The sequence below is a fragment of the Trypanosoma cruzi genome, genomic scaffold, assembly GCF_000209065.1.
Source record: "Trypanosoma cruzi strain CL Brener 1047053516867 genomic scaffold, whole genome shotgun sequence".
In the NCBI taxonomy this organism is placed as follows: Eukaryota; Euglenozoa; class Kinetoplastea; order Trypanosomatida; family Trypanosomatidae; genus Trypanosoma; species Trypanosoma cruzi.
Genome location: NW_001849463.1, coordinates 80,531 through 98,861, shown reverse-complemented (window position 1 = coordinate 98,861; position 18,331 = coordinate 80,531). Strand labels below are relative to the sequence as shown.

The window sequence follows — 18,331 nt, the reverse complement described above, 5'->3', positions numbered from 1 at the left end:
TTGAAACGATCGGCAGGATCCCCCACTGTCTCCAACGTGCGCCTACACGATACCGAACCGTCAAAGGCGGGCTGAACCTGAGCGTCCGCCTGGTGCCAATGGTCATAACTGCATGCGCTCCGGAGGCAAGCGACGACTTCGGAGATGCCCTCATTCCACACACGCGGAGCCCAGGTGGTAACGTCCAATGCAAGAAAATGCAGCACCCGACCCTCTGAAACGGAACCCTCTTCCAAGGGGACGGTGGGGAGGCAACGGCAACAAAAAAAAAAATAGGATCTCCCAACATTGCCCTAAGACATCTGGGTGCTGACCAGCCGTCTCTCCCCCGCAAGGTTGGGTTGGGGAAACGCGGATGCTGACACACCCCAGGCCATCAAACGACGCCGTTGATTTGGCTGTTTATTTCCGCCATTGCCGTGCGTGCGTGGGGCCATCTGGCGGCCCTCTCCGAGAGGTGGGCGCCTCTCGTTGACACAGCGTCTCCGCCTTCCGCAAAAAGGCCGCCAACCACCGAAATGTCAGTTTCACGTGCCGAGCGGTAGTTGAGCGCCTCTTCCGTCTGAAAGTAAATCCGAGCAGTCCAATTCTGTACGTCCGCAACGGCACGGGTGTAGTCCGAGCCTAATATCTGCCTTTCCGCAATGACGAGCCATTGCTTGCCCCCAACTCCCGGGCCGCCCCACACGATGGGCAGGAGCACTTGAGCATCGAAATTTGGTACTTGAAACGCCCGGCGATCCGCAACATGTCCCGCAACGGTCGAGCCCTCCAACTGCTTGGCGATACTTCCTGAAATCAATCGCAAACATGTCATGGTTGCGGCGACGGTTACCGCCGCATCCAACGGCCCGTGTTCATCAATGAAGGGAAGCTGCACCTGGGCATCGCCATGCTGGCGTACCAGGTCCAACACGCGGGCCACGATGTCGCTGCACACCGTCGCCGTGTAAAAAAATCACTGCCGTTACCTCACATCAACATGCAGGAATATGGCACGGCTTTCAAAAAATAAAACAAAATGAAAAAAAAAAAAACAATTCCGTCGTACAGCTGTCGGGTCCCTGACGCCCTCAATCGCGGTCCTCCAAAAGAACATGCGATAAAAGAGGAAGAAATCCCGCAGAGACATCTCCGTTGCATCGGTATATAAATTCATTTGGGCAGCCAGCCATCCTCGCAGGCATTCTTCTCACAAACTCCCACAAAAACGAGAAGAAATTGTGCGGCCCCCACATCCCGCAAAGGCCTCCAGGGGCGACGGAGCCTTCACGGAAGTAAAAAAAAATAAATAGTTGTAGTGGTGCGACACTCTTGACCACGATGATTCTCTGAAAAAAAAGAAATTTTCTGACCTAACCCTGCGGAAACACACAAATACAAAAGAAGTAAAAACACTCGCTAACATAATCCATCATAAACGCACTGCGCTAACCTCCTCAGTCATTTCTTCAATCTTCGCGTCTAAGCTTTTTGCCTCACGAAGTTTCAGCATCTTCGGAAAACAATTTCCCCCTGAGAAAACAATCTGTCAGCGTAAACTGGTACTGACGTGTGGCTTCCCAGAACTCCACAATCCTCCCACGATCAACATTTCCCACACTCGGCGGGTCGACGACATCACATCTCTGCCAGCCATTCAACGGCATGCTGTCTGCGTGCTGCACATAAATAATCTCCCACGACAATCCCTGAGCAAATTCATCCCAACCATTAAAAACCCCCGATAGATGCTTAGTGAACTGCCGCACGGTGCTGGTTGTCGTGTGATGCTCACCCGCCGTAGTCATCTGCAGCCCAACCAGCGTCCTCCGCGGTGACTCCACGAAGAAAAAGCAGTCCACCAGTGGAAAGTTCCTGACCATCGGTATGTACAGCACCTGATAATTTATATTTTGTTTCGCACGAATTCCTCCAACTCCAGGTATTTCACGTATTTCGGTGGGGCGCGCTCTTGGATTTGCTTTCAGCACAGTGTCCTGAATACCATGTGCTGGTGACTTCAGCTCCTTGAGTTCCTCGGCCATTGCACTGACAAACCTCCCAAAGATGAGCGCGCGCAAACAAAACCTGTCCGTACATGCGGACAAAATAGTTTTCCTCGCCCCCAATACAAACAACAAAAAGCCTTTCTCACTCATTGCCTTTGCCAAAATATTCGCTGATCGAGACCCAAGGAAATAACATATCGGTGCGTTGATAAACCTCTCATTACCGCGTTCTCCTCTTACTCGGACAATCCTCACGAGTTTTTGGGACGGATCCTTAGAATACCATAGTCCCTCTCCCGGAAGTATAAAGCGATCGTCAGCATACCGAGAATTGATCGATTCCAAGGCATCCTCAACGGCACCAAATCGTGCTTTAAAATCTTTCGCATGAAATATATGCCGTGGAAGCGGCCCCACTTTTTCCATGTGTGTTTCAACCATCTTCCAATAGTCCGTTTGCTCATATGTATCCCCATCGCGCTTCATCCATGCACACATCGCCTTCACATCCTTCTCGTCGGGGCAATTCATGATGATTCGCGTGGCTTTTACTTCCGTCTTCCATCCATCATAGTTGTCCAGTTTTGGGGATGCCACCACAATCATGCCCCATTCACGAAAAAGTGCAAAATAACTCGCTGGCGGTATCCCTTGCTTTGTCACATCGTAGATAATGTACCCCTTCATTCCACGCTGCCACAAATCATACAAAACAATCTTGGAGATTTCATTACCCTCGTATTTTGTCACCGTCTGGATGGTCCTGTCAAACACGTACGTCGTATCTCCAAAACAATAAAAAACCACCTGGAGTTTCCCCACATAGCAGTGCAGCAGCTGGTAGAGGAGGTACGAGCCGGCAGCCATCGACTTCCCAATCCCGGGCGTCCCAATCAGCACACGCTTCTTGGGCTTAAATTCGGTCCCACTGTAAGTGCTGAACCATTCGCTTAGATCTTCAAAGACGATCCGCCACGCTCGCTCCACCTCACAGTTCACATAGCAGTCATGAGTCGATCCATCCTCCTCCCATTCCCACGAGTACGGCCATCCCCTGTCCGAGGTAAGCACCATCAGCCTGGGACGCTCTGCACCGGATTGCAACGCACCGTCATTCTTTTCGAAAGTTTCGCCGGCTGCCTTGAATGTCCATTGCTGCTCTGGTTTCCCCTCCTCCACCTTCATTCCCATTCCGTTGCCGTCAGTAACCTCCACCACATGATGCCACCTCGCATTGTACACAGAATTGTACAATCCCTTCGGTTTCATCGATGCACTCTTAATTGTTCGGTTCCTCACATCCACGAGGGCTGCATCCAAAGTATCTCTATTGATGCCATGAACACCTACCTTTACCTCCGCAGCAAGCTCTGACCACTTCATTAGGTTGTGCACACCTTTATTGTAAAGGCTGCGTAAATCTTCACGAAGATTGATTTCATCCCTTACAGCAATCACCTTACTCAAATAATTATATAATTCCTTTATTTCGTTCAATACTTCCTCATCGCCGATGTACCTCTCAGGGTCCCTAACAAACTCCTCCAGCAAGACATTCCGATTTGCTTCCACGACACCCTTTCCGCCCAACTCCACCGTAAGAAAATCATTCAGCTTCGTGTTATTGGCGCGAACTCTTCCCCTCAACAGCACATCTTCGATATTTGTGGAAAAGGTAAATTTTATTCGTTGCTTCCGCCTTGCCCTTTCCTCTGCCTCCCGCCTTGCCCTTTCCTCTGCCTCTCTTTCTGCTTGTTTTCCCAGTAAACAAAGAAGGCCTGCGTCGAGTGCTCCCTTTGCAATGGGAGTGACCGTATCCTTTCCTTCAAAATCCCTCCAGTGTTGAAGCAAGAACACGCCTTCTCCTTTCAGTTTATATGCAGCCTCCAGTAGCATTTTCGTCTCTCGGCATAACGGGAATTCCGTTATTGTGCACAATAACGTTTCGCCGTTGGAAAAACGCATGGGGTTCGTAAGAAACACCTCCATAGAGACTTCCTCATTGGCGTCCACAACGCCCCTGCCGCCAAGAAAATTACGAAGGAATTCATTCAGCCTCATGCTGATGATGCGTTCCTTTCCCACCAGCAGTACATCCTCCACTCGGCTCAAAAGTGTCCAATTTGGTTGCTGCCTTTTCCCCACTCCTCTGCAAGTCGCAGCGGGTTGATCGGTGCCAGTATGGGACTCCGGCCTCGTTCTCTTCCGACAATCTCCTTGCGGCACAGTGGGCGCTCGAATCTCCACATTGCCGCCTTGTACACTCTCCGGCCTTCCAGGCATCGTTTCTCCTTGTCTTTCTGGTTGGATTGAGTTAGATCTAAACAATAACCACCCAACGCGGAGAATGAGAAAAAGAAAGACAATAGGCACAGTCATGAATCGAGGCCACAACAAGAGACTCACCCACACAGTGTTGGTGAGAGCCAACAACAACAACGTGGTGCGCACGGAGGGCTCCTCCACGCATACCGCTCGCCACGGTCCCGCACCCGTGTGGCACCGCCGTCACCGCACACACTCTGCAGGAGGACGTGGGCACATAAGCCCTGACAGAAGCACAAATCATACACACCGCAACAGCGATGCATCACGGTAATCCCCCACACAACAGAAAAGAGTGCAACTTGCATGCTTTATGGAAAATATCTGCGGTGTGCATGGCAAAAGAGTGCCGCGACGCTGCCTTTCATACTGCATTCGCCATTCACGTATCACTGGGAAGCACGCAGCCACCACACCTCCGTTCCGCTCCCCGTGCTGCTCGTGTCGCTCCACTGGAGGAAGTTGTCGCCGCACATCCCCCTCACCGTGCATTGCGGAATACAAACCAACCACACGGCATGAGTGCGGCGCCACCCCGCCAATAAATCCCAGGAAATTCCCCGCTGCCTCGTGTGGCACGGAGGGCTGTATCATTATGCCTGCGAAAGGCTTTTTTCCAAACAAGAACGCGGCCCCACCACACGCCCGTAAGAACGTTTGGTCCATCGCACACAAAGGGTGGAGCGGGAGAACAGCAGGAAAGACAACACCGGCAGCCATGAGCAGCACGCACACGCCAACACACCGCTGCCCCGCATATCACCAAAAATAAAAATAGCAAAGAAACATGTCACATCCCAACTACAAATCGCAGGTGCGGTTGCAGCACACACTCGCACCTCCTGGGCGTGTGCAGCCCCTCGCTGCTCGGCGCTCTAAGTGGGATCAACAAAAGCACCAATTCGGAAGCATTCGACCACCGCCACAGCAGTCACGCTCCCCATTTCTCACAAAGACAAAGGCTTGCAGTGGCGCAGCGGACGGCGGCACGCACAGTCGCAGGGTAATGGACTGCCGCGGGAATCATGCAACGGCGATGCGCCCCTCCTTTGGGCCTCCCAACAAAAAACATGTGTCGCGCAGTCCCCGTGAGCAACACACATTGAACCGTATTCAGCTCCACTACTGTGGCCATCCGCACTCACAGCATGAGTGCGACAACGCAGGCAAGGAAACACGGAATAACACCACGCATCCCTCCAATAAAGGTCAGGCGGCGTCCGTGCTGCCTTCAACAATAATTCCACCCCACATCGCCCCTCTGCATATCCGCAGCAAAAAGGCTCACACGGTGTACACTACATCAGGACTTCCTAAAGAGCAAACCGGATCATCAGAGTGCTGCCCTCTTCTCAATGTTGGGTAGAGGCTCCCTGATCCTTGTCGCCGCCAGCCTGCGGCATCATGGAGTGGCATTGCGTTCTCGGCATATCTCTCCATTTACTTCACTTTCCCGACGCCGCAAATGAAGTGACGTCCCACAAGTGATTTCGACCGTTCCGAAGAACGTGACGTATCAGACGCGCTGAAACCGTGCGCGTGTGTGTTATTACGGGCGAGCGACACAATGCTCTCGCACATCCATGTATTCCGATCCTGCGCAACACACCATTCAGTGGTGCTGAAAGCGTTGGACACCAAACACGCACAAATCGCACAATGAATGCCTCTGGAGAACAAACTCCCCATTAACGTCGCCGCAGGCACCGTGACAATAAAGTAACAAAAGAAATCCAACCTCTGCGCGTCCTCCCGCAAGAAGGTGAAGACACACACCCTTGTCCCCTTGGCCCCACTCCAGCTCTTCAAAAGTTGATGGGTCCGTGGCAGGAGGAAACACGCCACTCTTCCCTCGCTCCCTGCCACGAGGCATGGCACTGCGCATATCCAGTGCATCTGCATCACCCACATACGTCCCTTTGGGGCCATCGCCTCGAGAGTCACCAAGCACGCGCCGCTAGAAAGTGTACCCCCAGTCTATGCTGCTTCTCCTGAGCAACCTTGCTGCCTTGCCGCACAAACAAGTCCACAATTTACGCATTATGACTGCAGACACGTGCCAGTGGAGATTCCCGCCCTTTCCCTCAGCCTTGCAAAGGGCGTACGCCATACAAATGCCGGTCATGGGGCAGACACACACAGGCGCCGATACCGTGACAGTGCGTGAGATACTCACCGCAGAATGAGGTGCCGCAGGTCTCCGCTCACTGATCCAGATTGACCACGCTGAAGCCCACAATTCCCGTCGGTTCGGCATCCCGATGGGTCGTCGTGGCTCGTTGACTCCCATGGTGGAGGAGTCCCAAGCAAGCAAGAACCAAAAGCCTGGACACTCTGTGGAGCCAAAAAGATAGAAAACACGGACTGGCGCGGGCACAGCTAAGCGCCATGGGAGAAGCCTCTCAGCTCATCCCATGGAAAACACCTCACCAACGTCATTACAACATTGGCCTCTTGCTTCGTGGGTGCGTCACTTCTCTCTTCACTCTGTGCCAGCCTCCATCCAATTCCCCGTCCAGCAGTACTACGCGTCACACTGCGCTGCCTCCGCACAATCACGCCTCGCGGCCAATCATCGTGACGCGCCTCCAACTGCAGTCGCATCCAACCTCGAAAGCCCTCACACCCTCTTCCGCCCTCCTGTGTGTCGAGAGAAGACGCCTCTCTCGCGGTCTTCGCGTCCTCCCCAATAAAGCTCTGCAGTTGTGCCCAAACATCACCGGGTCTCTTGCCAAGAAGGAAACCGTGTGCGACGTGACCAATGTGAGCATACACAAATTTAGAAAACGGTTTATAGGCTCTCTGGAGTGCCCTGCGTGCACCCGCATGTACGATGGGAACACACACGGTGCGAGTCGGGCGAGATCACCGTTCCAGCTCGCATCTCCGCCAGGTGAGTCGTTGACGGCTCCACCCCGCTTCACGACAGGTCGAATAACAGTGCACACGTAAGTGGCTGTGCTCTGCATTCACATGTGGCTCCCCTTTTGGGTCCAACGTCGTCAGGCGGTGGAAAGAGACGAGTCGCATTATCATTCTTCCATTTGCTGCTGCTTCCGCCTCATTTCCCGCAAGGAGCCACTGATCCCCCTCTCTTTGGCGATAAAGGGTCCTCACGCATGGGATGCATCCCGCCTCGTGTGGCATGAGGAACAGCAGAGAGTCCCCAACGTTGCCAATGCGGGATTGACCGTCCAGTGCGGTGAGTACAACACGCTGGATCCGTCGGAGGATCGTCGTGCACACTTCAGTCCGCCCGTGGCGGATACAATCCTCGGGCAGCCACGCCTGTGCAGAACAGAACACCCTGTTGGAGAACGCCGAGCAGCTCCACCGACGTGTCGGAAAAATCCACAAAAAGAGGGCCGGTCAACCTGCGGCACATTACCGTGCAACTTTAATATCCTGACATCGAGAAGAGCGTTTCTACCTGAGAGTGTTCGCCCCATCATTATCATCATCATCACTGCTCAAATCATCTCAACAGGCAACAATGGCATCGCTCTCGTATTGCACATGCCCGTTGGCCTCCTCCACCCGCCGCATCACGTCCGTATGAATAAAGTCTCGTCATGCACAGCGATGCGCCCGCTCGTTTCAGATAAATACCAATATTTTACACTCACCAAGGTAGCAGTTCAGTTCTCCCTCCACAGGCACACTCATAGAGGACGTCCTTCTGTTCCCTTTGCCGAATCAACGCACCGCACCCAGTGGATAAGCCCTGGTAGTTCCACCAAAAAATAAGTGTTCAATCCCCACAGTAGCGAATACTCTGTATGTTATGGAACGCACAGTTTGTTGTGCTAGTGCACCGCCTCGACGGCCGCCTCGCAATGGTGCAAAGGTGTCATTGCCCCTGCCTGGGTGAGGCCTAAGCCCCACATTACACGCACACAGAGAAGCACACGGCGCATTTGAAAATGTGTTAATATTTTTTCACGGCACATCTATGGGAAGGAGCACCACCCCCGCATGCATGTTGGCAAAGCAATGGCCCCACAACGGCGGTGCTAAAAACACGCATCCAGAAACAGAGGAAAGAGAAGAGGGGTGTGGAACACCCACAAGAAATGATGGATAGCCCACTTAAAAGCGGCAGCAAAGAAAAGGAAAGAAGCAGCAGCAGTAGTACTGGTGGTGACCATCATTTCCTTTTTTTCCCCCTTCACTCGCTAATGACCCAAACACGTGGGGTTCAAAAGTCCTCTTCACACAAAATTGTGCGGCAGTTAGCCTCTCTCCAACCAGCCGCCTCAATACATCCAAAAGAGCACACAAGGAAACCACAAATAGCCATGAGGAAAAAAAGAGAACAATAAAAGATCCCACGGCATTAGTACGGAGGCGGGGCGACACGCTTTTCGCACAAGTAGTCGTAAAGTCGGCCAGAGCAAAAGAGATCCGGGACCGAGCAAACTCGGACGCCACAGGCGGTTATTGTGCGCCTTTCAGGCTTTTCAGCCGGCTCCTGTTCCACCCGAAGGAAGAGAGCTGGCGGAATGTGATCCTCGCCGCAAAGAGCTGCTACATCGGGGGCCAACAAAACAAATCCTCCATATTGCGGGTGTAAGGTGGGCCACCCCACCGCATTTCCACGTCACTATCGCTTGGCTGCGCACGTGCGTCTCTTCACGTACCTCGTCGTTCCTCAGGAAGCCTTTCCGCAGGAGTCCTCAAATGCAGTGGACGCTTGAGAGCAACAGGCCAGGCCTCGCAGTCGCTGTCAGTCTCACAAAACACCTCCAGTAATTTCCCGCCGCGAAGCAAAAGTGCGAATGCGCGGTGGTTGTTTGTTCCAAGGCGGGACGGAGTGATGTTTTGCGTGGGATCATGGCGGTGCGTCCCATTGTCAAAAACTGCCTCCTGGCGTGTCTTTGCCAGCTGTGCCTCGCCGCTGTAGTTCACAAATGAGGTTGTGGACAGGCCGATGAGAACTTTTTCGATGTCACGTATCCACATGGTGACTGGAGGTCGTTTGCGATTTAACGGGAATCCCTGACGGTCCAGATCACAGGAATGAATACGTTTGCAGTCCTCCGAGAGAAAATATGGGCGTCCGCGAGCACTGCCCTTGCTTGACGTCTTTGTCACGCAGACCCCGTTGTGTAATTAATTCAGCACCTGATCCACAACAGAACTGAGGTGGCGTTCCGTTGCCTCGGCGTCATGCAGTTTTTCATTTTTCTTTGCCACGTGGTCATCAAGCATACGATGTCGATACACCTCGATTCCTCGTCCCAGCCTCTCCTTGCGGGCCTGTTCCTCTTCGGCGCTGGCCAAGTATGTCTGTTCCTCTTGCGTGAAGACCTCGTCAAACTGGCGTCGAATGATGTCCGTCTCCTCCGGATTCACAGGAATGTCTTCAAGGGAAATGAGCTTCGGCAAATACTCCTCGATCGTTTTGATGTCGGCAGCAAGAGCCCTCTCGGTGGCGTCCTCCTTGGCTTTCGCCTGCTCGTACTTCTTCTTCCGCTCCTCGGCCAAGGGACGCACCTGTTCAGGGAATTTTGCATTCATTTCCTTAATCTGATGGATCCACTGCCTCCGCTGGCGACACCGCTCCTCCTGGACGGTCCTTCGCACCGCCTCAATAGAATGCCGCTCCCGCATGATGGCCTCTCGCCCCCTCGCCCCGTCAAGTTGAACCATCTCGAGCTGCTGCTCCCTTGTCTCAATGGCGCTCTGCCGTAGGCTGAGTCCTTGCTCCAGCTGCTGCATCGCCTGCCGCAACCTCTCCGAGGCACTCTCCTCGTCCTCTTTCCTCGTTCGGATCTTCTCCACCGTATGCTCGTACTCCCAATTGCGGACTTTCGCGGTCAGCCTGCAGAGCACTGCTCTCCCGCTTTTTCGCCTCCAGAGTCCTCCCAATTTCGTCCAACGTGGCCCCACCTCTCTGCTCAAGCTCTTCGGCCATCTTCTCCGCCTCATGCTTGGCGCGCTCGCAAAACACACTCAGCTGCCGTTCCCGCGCCTCCTCACGGTTGCTCTCAATGGCGTTGACGCGCTTCATCCCTTCCTCCTTTATGTCTGAAATGGGCCTGTTGGATTCATAGCTAAAATGCCTGTGGTCGTACACGGCCCGGGCAATCATGAGTTCATCCAGCAACTCCATGATGTCCTGATCAAGACGCCACTTGTCAACGGCAAGATCCCTTGTGGCGGATCCAATTCCGGTCGAGAAAATGGAACGATTCCTCCGCCCACACGGCATCCGAAAAGGCGTGAGCCAATAAAGCCGTCTCGGTAGAACCAGTGAGGCTATTGTTGCGGTTGCCTTTTCCGTGTTGTACGCTCGGCGCAACAGCTCACTGAGTTCTGACATGCCGAAGGGAACACGCAGACGACGGCGGCGAATGCCGGAGACAATTCCTGCTGCCGACACCACTGCTCGTTGAGCCCCTTCGTGCTGTGGCTGCGCGGTGGCATCAATGCCACACAAAGCGGGCCGTTCGGCATCTCCCAAGGCGACAAATGTCAGGGAGTTTGCATCCATCTAATCTGCAAACTCCGCCTCACCAACATCGCGGTAAAGCTGAAGAACGACGGTGTCGGGCAAATAGGAAGGCATTGCCTCCAGCTCAGGCATTGGCTGCCTTTCACACAGCACGGGGAAAAGCTACTTCTCATAGTTTTTGACGATAGTGTCCATCGCCGCTCGAACGTCGCCGGCCAATGAGACACGAATTCGCGCCACCATTCGCACACGAGGTCCCTCCCTCACGGAGCCCACAATAACGCCGAGCTCGTTGTCGGCGTCAAGAAGGTCTGCGCGGTGCTCTGTTGACCCAATGACGTGGCATGAGAGGGCAAAAATGCCCTTTTTGGCGCCCAGCCGAATAAATTCAGTGATGGCTCAAGCAGCACATCCTTCTCCAGCTGCAGAGCCGTACATGTGTTGTCGCCTTGGTGAAGAACGCACGCCGTAGCTGATGGCCACCATGTTCTTGCGTTCCTGAGTAAAGTTGGGGGCGGCAGTGGCACACAATTTTCGGAAGAGTGTGCTTGCGTCCGGCACGTCCAACGCCAAATCGACGTCAAACGCGGCCTAAGCAACCGCAAGTCCGGCATCCCTCAGTGCCTGGGGGCAATTCAACTGCACCGTGTTGCCGTCCACCCGCATTGTCGCGGGAGCTGCGAGAACGGCGTCGTGGTTTGGTGGGAACAGGAACGGCTTTCGCCTCCATTGGAAGAATATCACATTGAATGCTGCGCTGTGCGTTTGTTGCATGCACACACAGGAGGGTCAAAGACAGAAAGAAAGAAAAGAAGAGAGAGAGGGAAACAACACTGAATAATCTTCTGGGCCGCTGACCGGATCCTGAAATCATCTCAAGAAACCAAACAAGAAGGGAAAAGGGGTAATGCAGAGGTAGTTCATTGCCTCAATGTCTTCTTCTGATTAAAAATATATATTCTTTTGACCGTTCGATTGATCTTTTGAACTCAGGTAGGATCAAAAATATTATCACCTACGAAGTGGCAGGCTTTGGGGTCACCCGAACACAAGATCCCGCCGCTCCGCTTCGCAAGTTCCACCCCTTCGCCAAATCCTGAAGTGTAAAACACACGACCGCGTGACATGCCGTCTGCGGGGTTTTCTGCACACCGCACGTAAGCAAAGAATGCCTGTATTCCGCGAGAGTCCAAAAACCCATATATCCGTTGCAGCTCCCACGTCATGGCGTGTGTTTCCGGGCTGCCTTTATTCGCCGCTCCTTGCAGCGAAGTGTTGTCCACCCAAACGTCCATGGTGGATGGCAAAATGGCGGGAAAGGCCGATAAGGCCAAGCGTACCGCACGCACCTCGGCCTGCATGATAAGAAAAGACTTCCTCCTCCACTCCCCTCCGGCAATTTTAGCGTCGATAAAGTCTGGAGTGAAAAAAGCCCCACTTCCATGGAGCGATGCATCCGCGATGCTGGCGGCTGATGCCTTCTCCGTGGGCTTGATGATTCGTTGACGATTATTCTCGATGGTGTGTCGCAACCTCTCGCCCAAACCAACCGCTGCCGGCCGAAGGTTCGCCGGGGATTTCTCCTGCACAATTCCCCGGTTATGTGCGGATAATCGGCGTCGCACTGCCCTGATGAAAGAGTGGTGGTCACATAAACGCATGCCTAAAATGGCCGCCAAATATAAAAAGCGTGACGCCACAACCTCCATTTCCGCGATGGTTAAAGAATTGAGCGACGGCACGGCGCATACAGAGCGGACAGACTTGTCACTCAGGGACACCGCACGGTGTGTGTGATCAAACCGCACCCCCAGGAAGATGTACTACATGGCGCCATATTCGTGGTCCTCCCTCATCGTGGCGCGACGGCCGTCCGCATTACGAAGCACTTGGGATTCCCACAATGTCACATCGCTTTTCGACTCTGCAATGCGTATATTACTGATCCATACGCCGACACGCACCAATGGAGGTGCAGCCCATAGGAAGTGAGCCACCGTCGTCACCACCGCAATTGCCGAGGTAATAACAATCTGGAGAATTTCCGGGCCGGCCTTGTATCCCATAGGGAGCCGTGTCAGCTCCACCGGCGTGCCGTCCTCCACGCGGCATCGAAAGAGATGCCGCGTCTCCCGCGGTAAAGAAACTCGGGAAGAGAATGCCTTTAAGTCCAGGCAGGAAGCGACCTCAGCCATCACAGGTGGCAAATAATGGAAACTGTGCAAAAGAGGAGCATTAGCCCCTTAAGGGTCGTCTATTTTCATGTCGCGTGGCCACGCAATCCATCGTCGCAAACCGGTGGTTTTCTCCACCACAACTGAAAAGGGTATTATCCATCCGACTGTTGTTGCAGACGAAGCGTCCTCGATTATTCCCGCTTCCTTCAACAATCGCGCGTCATAGACTGGAGTCCTCCGTGAGCTTCCACCCGATGTAAAAGAGGACGGAGGAAAAGGGGACCGCCCGACGCGTCCTCGGTGCGCGTCTCGTTATTTTAGCGGAGTGAGGATGAAAATCAGAGAAAAAGCGCTCCTCTGCTTTCAGCCAGGGCTCCTGCCCTTCCGCAGCTTCTCCCTTCACATCAATGCGACCAGCGACAGCACCTGGGTCAGCATTGTGATCTGGTTCCCGGAATATCGAACTGTGTTCTGGGGAAGGTCGAACGGGTCGACGTGCCTCGCCAACAGCGAGATCACGTGTGGGTCCAAATTGTGTTTCTCCACGGTTTGAGCAGCGTGCCGCAACGCACCCCGTTTTATGGAACGCGCCGTGGCACCCCAAGGAGCCAGAGCTCGCTCCACGTGGGCAGTCGTAATATTCGTGAGCTTTTCGTTTTCTTGAAGTGTCCTGCATAAATTTATAGTGTCGAACGCGTCCTGCCCTCGTATCCTGACGAACCGCAAGGCGCGGTGGGGATCCGCCCTCGCCGTCTTTGGTGCCACGGACCAATCCAAAAACTAAGCTCCCGTCCGCCTCCAGTGTGAAATTGTTGGGAGTGAAGGCCGCAATCCCAAACCAACGACTCGCCGTTATCCACGCAAGTCGAAAAACAACACGTTCCTTACAATCGGTCCGACTGCGGATAACTTGATTCATCTCTTCCTCTGTCACGGGGCGCGCCTGCCTCGACTGCCTCGTCGACGATCGCGCCGCAACTTTTTGTAACCTCAAAGCCGCCATGCCCAGCGGGGTTCCATTCATTTGCGACATGGACCGCAGCGTCCTGGCGTGCCGCGGTCGGGTCGATGGCGCCACGTCTAACAGTGCCATCAAAAAGGCCGCACGGCTCTCCGCGTTGATCGGCTGTTCGTGCGTGCGGCAAAAAGGTCGTAAATTGCCCAGCTAGAGACATTCTCTGCTCCCACGTTGACGGCGTCCACATTTCTCGGGCCACCTCGTTCGCCCTCCTCACGCAGCCGGCCCAAAGCGGAGACGTCGGTGATTCGTCGTACCACAGTCGAGCGTCGTTGGCGGATAAGCTCCACTGCCCTTCTCGACGAATGCGTCGGGCAATTCAAAATATCGGGTGGGACATCGGCGGCGCGGTGCGACGCCTGTGAGAATTGGTGGGAGGTGGTGGAATGAATGGGGCTGCCGTCTTCCGCTCCCATAAGCGGCGGGCAGCCCCTCTGCCGCCTTTTGACGGCCGTCTGCGCCGCGAGCGATTCCTTCTGGTCGTGCTGCGTACGCTGCACATGGATGCGTCGCGTCCACAAATACGATACAATCGGCGTCGCAACGATCGTTGCTGTTGCGTGCGTAGGGGGGCGCGCAGTTCGGAGATCGGGACGCTGGACTCAGTAGTCATCATCTGCAACTGGAAGGTCTGCAGTAGGGCCCTAAACAAATCCATGGAACGATCGGCAGGATCCCGTTCTGTCTACAACGTGCGCCTGCACGATAACAAACCGTCAAAGGCAGGTTGAACCTGAGCGTCCGCCTGGTGCCAATGGTCATAACTGTATGCGCTCCGGAGGCAAGCGACGACTTCGGAGATGCCCTCATTCCATACACGCGGAGCCCAGGTGGTGACGTCCAATGCAAGAAAATGCAGCACCCGACCTTCTGAACCGGAATCCTCTTCCAAGGGGACGGTGGGGAGGCAACGGCAACAAAAAAAAAATAGGATCTCCCAACATTGCCCTAAGACATCTGGGTGCTGACCAGCCGTCTCTCCCCCGCAAGGTTGGGTTGGGGAAACGCGGATGCTGACACACCCCAGGCCATCAAACGACGCCGTTGATTTGGCTGTTTATTTCCGCCATTGCCGTGCGTGCGTGGGGCCATCTGGCGGCCCTCTCCGAGAGGTGGGCGCCTCTCGTTGACACAGCGTCTCCGCCTTCCGCAAAAAGGCCGCCAACCACCGAAATGTCAGTTTCACGTGCCGAGCGGTAGTTGAGCGCCTCTTCCGTCTGAAAGTAAATCCGAGCAGTCCAATTCTGTACGTCCGCAACGGCACGGGTGTAGTCCGAGCCTAATATCTGCCTTTCCGCAATGACGAGCCATTGCTTGCCCCCAACTCCCGGGCCGCCCCACACGATGGGCAGGAGCACTTGAGCATCGAAATTTGGTACTTGAAACGCCCGGCGATCCGCAACATTTCCCGCAACGGTCGAGCCCTCCAACTGCTTGGCGATACTTCCTGAAATCAATCGCAGGCCCGTCATGGTTGCAGCGACGGCTACTGCCTCATCCGACATCTCGGCTCCGTTAATGAACGTTTTCTGCACCTGGCTTGCGTCACATTGACGTACAATTCCGAAAAACGGTCACCAATATCGCTCTACTCGGAGCTCGTGTAGGGGGAATCAATGCCATTTCCCTAAACCAAGCTGGCCGTGTCAGTAAATTTAAAAATAAAAACAAAACTGCCTGTTCGCTGCCTGCTCCCCGCTCCCCCTAAATTCGTGTTATTCCGACGTTCATAATATAAGAAATGTAACATAAAGAAGTGCATCCGTTTTATCAGGATTTAAATTAATTAATTTAGCCAGCTCCCCGGCGATCATTCTCTTCACAAGCACCTATAGCAAACAAAAAATCGTACGGAAGGTTCAATTAAACCGATTGGCCCCAAGCACCACCCTCCTCTATTTAAACGACAAACCCTCTAATTTAGCGCTGCACCGTCTGTGCTATTCGTTCGAAGTGTTGCGAGTCTCATGGCTCTTCTAAGGAGCTCCTCCAGCCACGACTCCGTCAACTGTTTCTCATGCGATGAGAAAACTCCCTCAATCTCCACCTCATGCATCAATACTCCCTTCTCCGTCACCTGCGTCATGTCATAGCGGAACATTCCATCTGTGATGCTGAGCCGATCCTTCAGACGTGTATGACCAGCTCGTGGGCCAGCGCCAGAGAAACGCAAATCCCCTGGAGTTTCTGTTGACACGGCGAATCGAAGATTATACGCGCCTAATGGAACCACAATGTTTTTCACAAATAAACGTTTCTTCCGCACAATTGATACGCAACGAGTAGGGTTACCATCCTCATCTGTGGCGTATGTATGGCGCCATCCACGTAATGAAACGTCGTGCGTTACGGATCGTGTCATAGAACTATTTTCCATCTCGGTCATTAAATAAGTCTTGATACGCTCGTAATCCTCCGTGGAGACACAAGCTGTAAAATTTGCATCAACAATCCGCAGCCCATTAGTTTGTGCACCGTTCTGGTCGCTGGTATTTTCACGCAAAGCGTCTTCCTCTACCTTAAACTGGCCTAAACGCATTTCCACTTCAATGAATGGGTTGGATAAGTGTTTATTTACGGCGTCAAACAATGCCTTGGCCACGGCACGCTGCTCAGCATCGCCCATACTTACCACCTCGTGCTGCGAAATCCCCTGCTCATCGGAAAGCATCTCCCCCCTCTTCTTCCTTTCTTACTCTTTGTTTTATTTGTTCATGTCACACGGTGCATTTCCACGAGAACGATAAGGGTGGGGGGAGGGAGGGAAAGAAAAATATCGAGAGCGAGTAGGGACGAAGACAACAAACATCAGCAGTAACTTGGAGCATATCTTGGGAAAGGATCCACCACATTCTCCCTGTCCTCTTGGAGCATACACAGTTCCAGTTCCATCTTTCTTATGTTCTTCACAATTTTTCCCTCCCAACAGCCCCAAAATCCATGGCAACATCTCCCAGCGTCATTCTTTTTTCCTTTCTGTTACTCGCAGAAGAAGCAGCACAGGATCGCAGTCGTGACACTTCAGTCGGTGGAATCAATTACGAAGTACGAGATCGTTTACGGCGCAATAGGGGACACTCCGCACGGGTGTGTCCAGCTTCATTGCAATAGCCACAGTGCATGTATGACGTCGCATGCGCACGGCTACGATGCCCTACAGGTGCGTTTGCGGAATCCGTAACCCTTTCGGTACTTTGCATTTCGCGAATCTTTTGTATTTCTTCTTCCCTCTCCCGCTGCTTTTCCTCTGCCGTTTTCCGTAGATCCATCACAAGTTGTTCCACGTCTGTCATCAAAGACCTGGCCTCATCGTGGTTGGAATTCAGCTCCAGACATCGACGCAATGCCGTGTATGCCTCATGCGGGTGTTTTAAGTGATGCTGCGCGTGCGCAATGCGAAAGAAGGCTCTTGCATACATGGGATTCACCTCCGTTGCCTTCATTCCGTCTTCCAGTGACTCGAGATGACGGCCTGCCCGACTATATGCCGCACTTCTATTGCAGAACAAGACTGCTAACTCAGCAGACTTGCTGCTGCTAACATCGGTGGAGTTGTCCTTATTCCTTTCATCACTTCCTGTAGAACACCTTGCGTGCAATTCAATGGCCTTTGAAAAATGTCGCACGGCACTCAGGTATTCACCCTTTCCCATGGCCTCCTTTCCTTGTTCAATACCTTTACGATAGTAATATGCATCCTTCGTCTCCTGTGTGGCAATGCCTTTGCCGTTGCGTATGAGCTCCAGCACCACCTGATGCTGCTCCACGTACAAAGCGTTCGTAGGGTCCAATGCATGCGCCCGATGATAATGCTGCGCCGCCTCTTCATAATGTTTAAGACCATGATATGCCGTAGCCATACGCCCGTGTACTTTGCTATTATTTTCATCTAACTGCAGCGCCTTTTTTGCGGCATCTAGAGCACCCGCATACTGATCACGTGCCGCAAGGCATGCACTCATATTGGAGTATGCCCTCACCTTTTGTGGTGTTGTGGCGCGAGCGTCCTCGACAATTTTAGCATACACACCAATAGCGTCATTGTGACTCCCCTCACGCACAAGAGTTGTCGCCATTGTGAAATCTTCCTCAAGAGTTCCCGACATGCCGTGTATTTTTCTTCATCCGCCTTTTCTTTCACTGAAAGAGAAAGAAAGACAGTGAGAGAGAAAAAAAGGACGGGAGAGGTAATAAAGAGAACATGGGTAAAGGAAGACGTGCAGAATTGTTGGGAAGTTCAAACTCATGAGGGAGCAAACAAATCCCCACTACAGGCATTGCAACAAAGTGCGGCAGCAGAAAAAAAGGGGGGGGAAAAAAAAAAATAGCTCACGACAATGTCATTTGCTGTACTGAATGTATG

The 18,331-nt window shown here is 53.2% G+C and overlaps 4 protein-coding genes and 3 pseudogenes across 4 annotated transcripts, besides 8 other annotated features; all 7 read right to left on the bottom strand.

Moving 5' to 3' along the window:
* Positions 1–1,204: a mobile genetic element.
* Positions 1–15,055: a sequence feature (areas not merged during assembly with more than two copies in the genome that could not be assigned to a particular haplotype).
* On the bottom strand, positions 1,479–4,370 carry Tc00.1047053508479.500 (retrotransposon hot spot (RHS) protein, putative; the record flags this gene model as incomplete). The annotated part of the gene is made up of 1 exon (XM_815749.1): positions 1,479–4,370. One exon carries the CDS (start codon positions 4,368–4,370, stop codon positions 1,479–1,481), a length of 2,892 nt encoding a protein of 963 aa, XP_820842.1.
* Tc00.1047053508479.490 (uncharacterized protein) lies at positions 4,557–5,036 on the bottom strand (the record flags this gene model as incomplete). The annotated part of the gene is made up of 1 exon (XM_815748.1): positions 4,557–5,036. The coding sequence occupies one exon, from the start codon at positions 5,034–5,036 to the stop codon at positions 4,557–4,559; it is 480 nt and encodes a 159-aa protein (XP_820841.1).
* Tc00.1047053508479.480 lies at positions 5,929–6,606 on the bottom strand (annotated as a pseudogene).
* Tc00.1047053508479.465 lies at positions 6,755–7,780 on the bottom strand (annotated as a pseudogene).
* Positions 8,651–11,503, bottom strand: Tc00.1047053508479.450 (annotated as a pseudogene).
* Positions 11,565–11,596: a sequence feature (CT-rich).
* Positions 11,597–15,799: a mobile genetic element.
* Positions 11,610–11,836: a mobile genetic element.
* Positions 15,056–18,331: part of a sequence feature (areas merged during assembly that could not be assigned to a particular haplotype. This can correspond to areas where the two haplotypes were merged or to regions with more than two copies in the genome that were merged during assembly.) that runs on past the window's edge.
* Positions 15,627–15,799: a mobile genetic element.
* On the bottom strand, positions 15,884–16,639 carry Tc00.1047053508479.390 (hypothetical protein, conserved; the record flags this gene model as incomplete). The annotated part of the gene is made up of 1 exon (XM_815746.1): positions 15,884–16,639. One exon carries the CDS (start codon positions 16,637–16,639, stop codon positions 15,884–15,886), a length of 756 nt encoding a protein of 251 aa, XP_820839.1.
* On the bottom strand, positions 17,007–18,074 carry Tc00.1047053508479.380 (hypothetical protein, conserved; the record flags this gene model as incomplete). The annotated part of the gene is made up of 1 exon (XM_815745.1): positions 17,007–18,074. One exon carries the CDS (start codon positions 18,072–18,074, stop codon positions 17,007–17,009), a length of 1,068 nt encoding a protein of 355 aa, XP_820838.1.
* Positions 18,111–18,155: a sequence feature (CT-rich).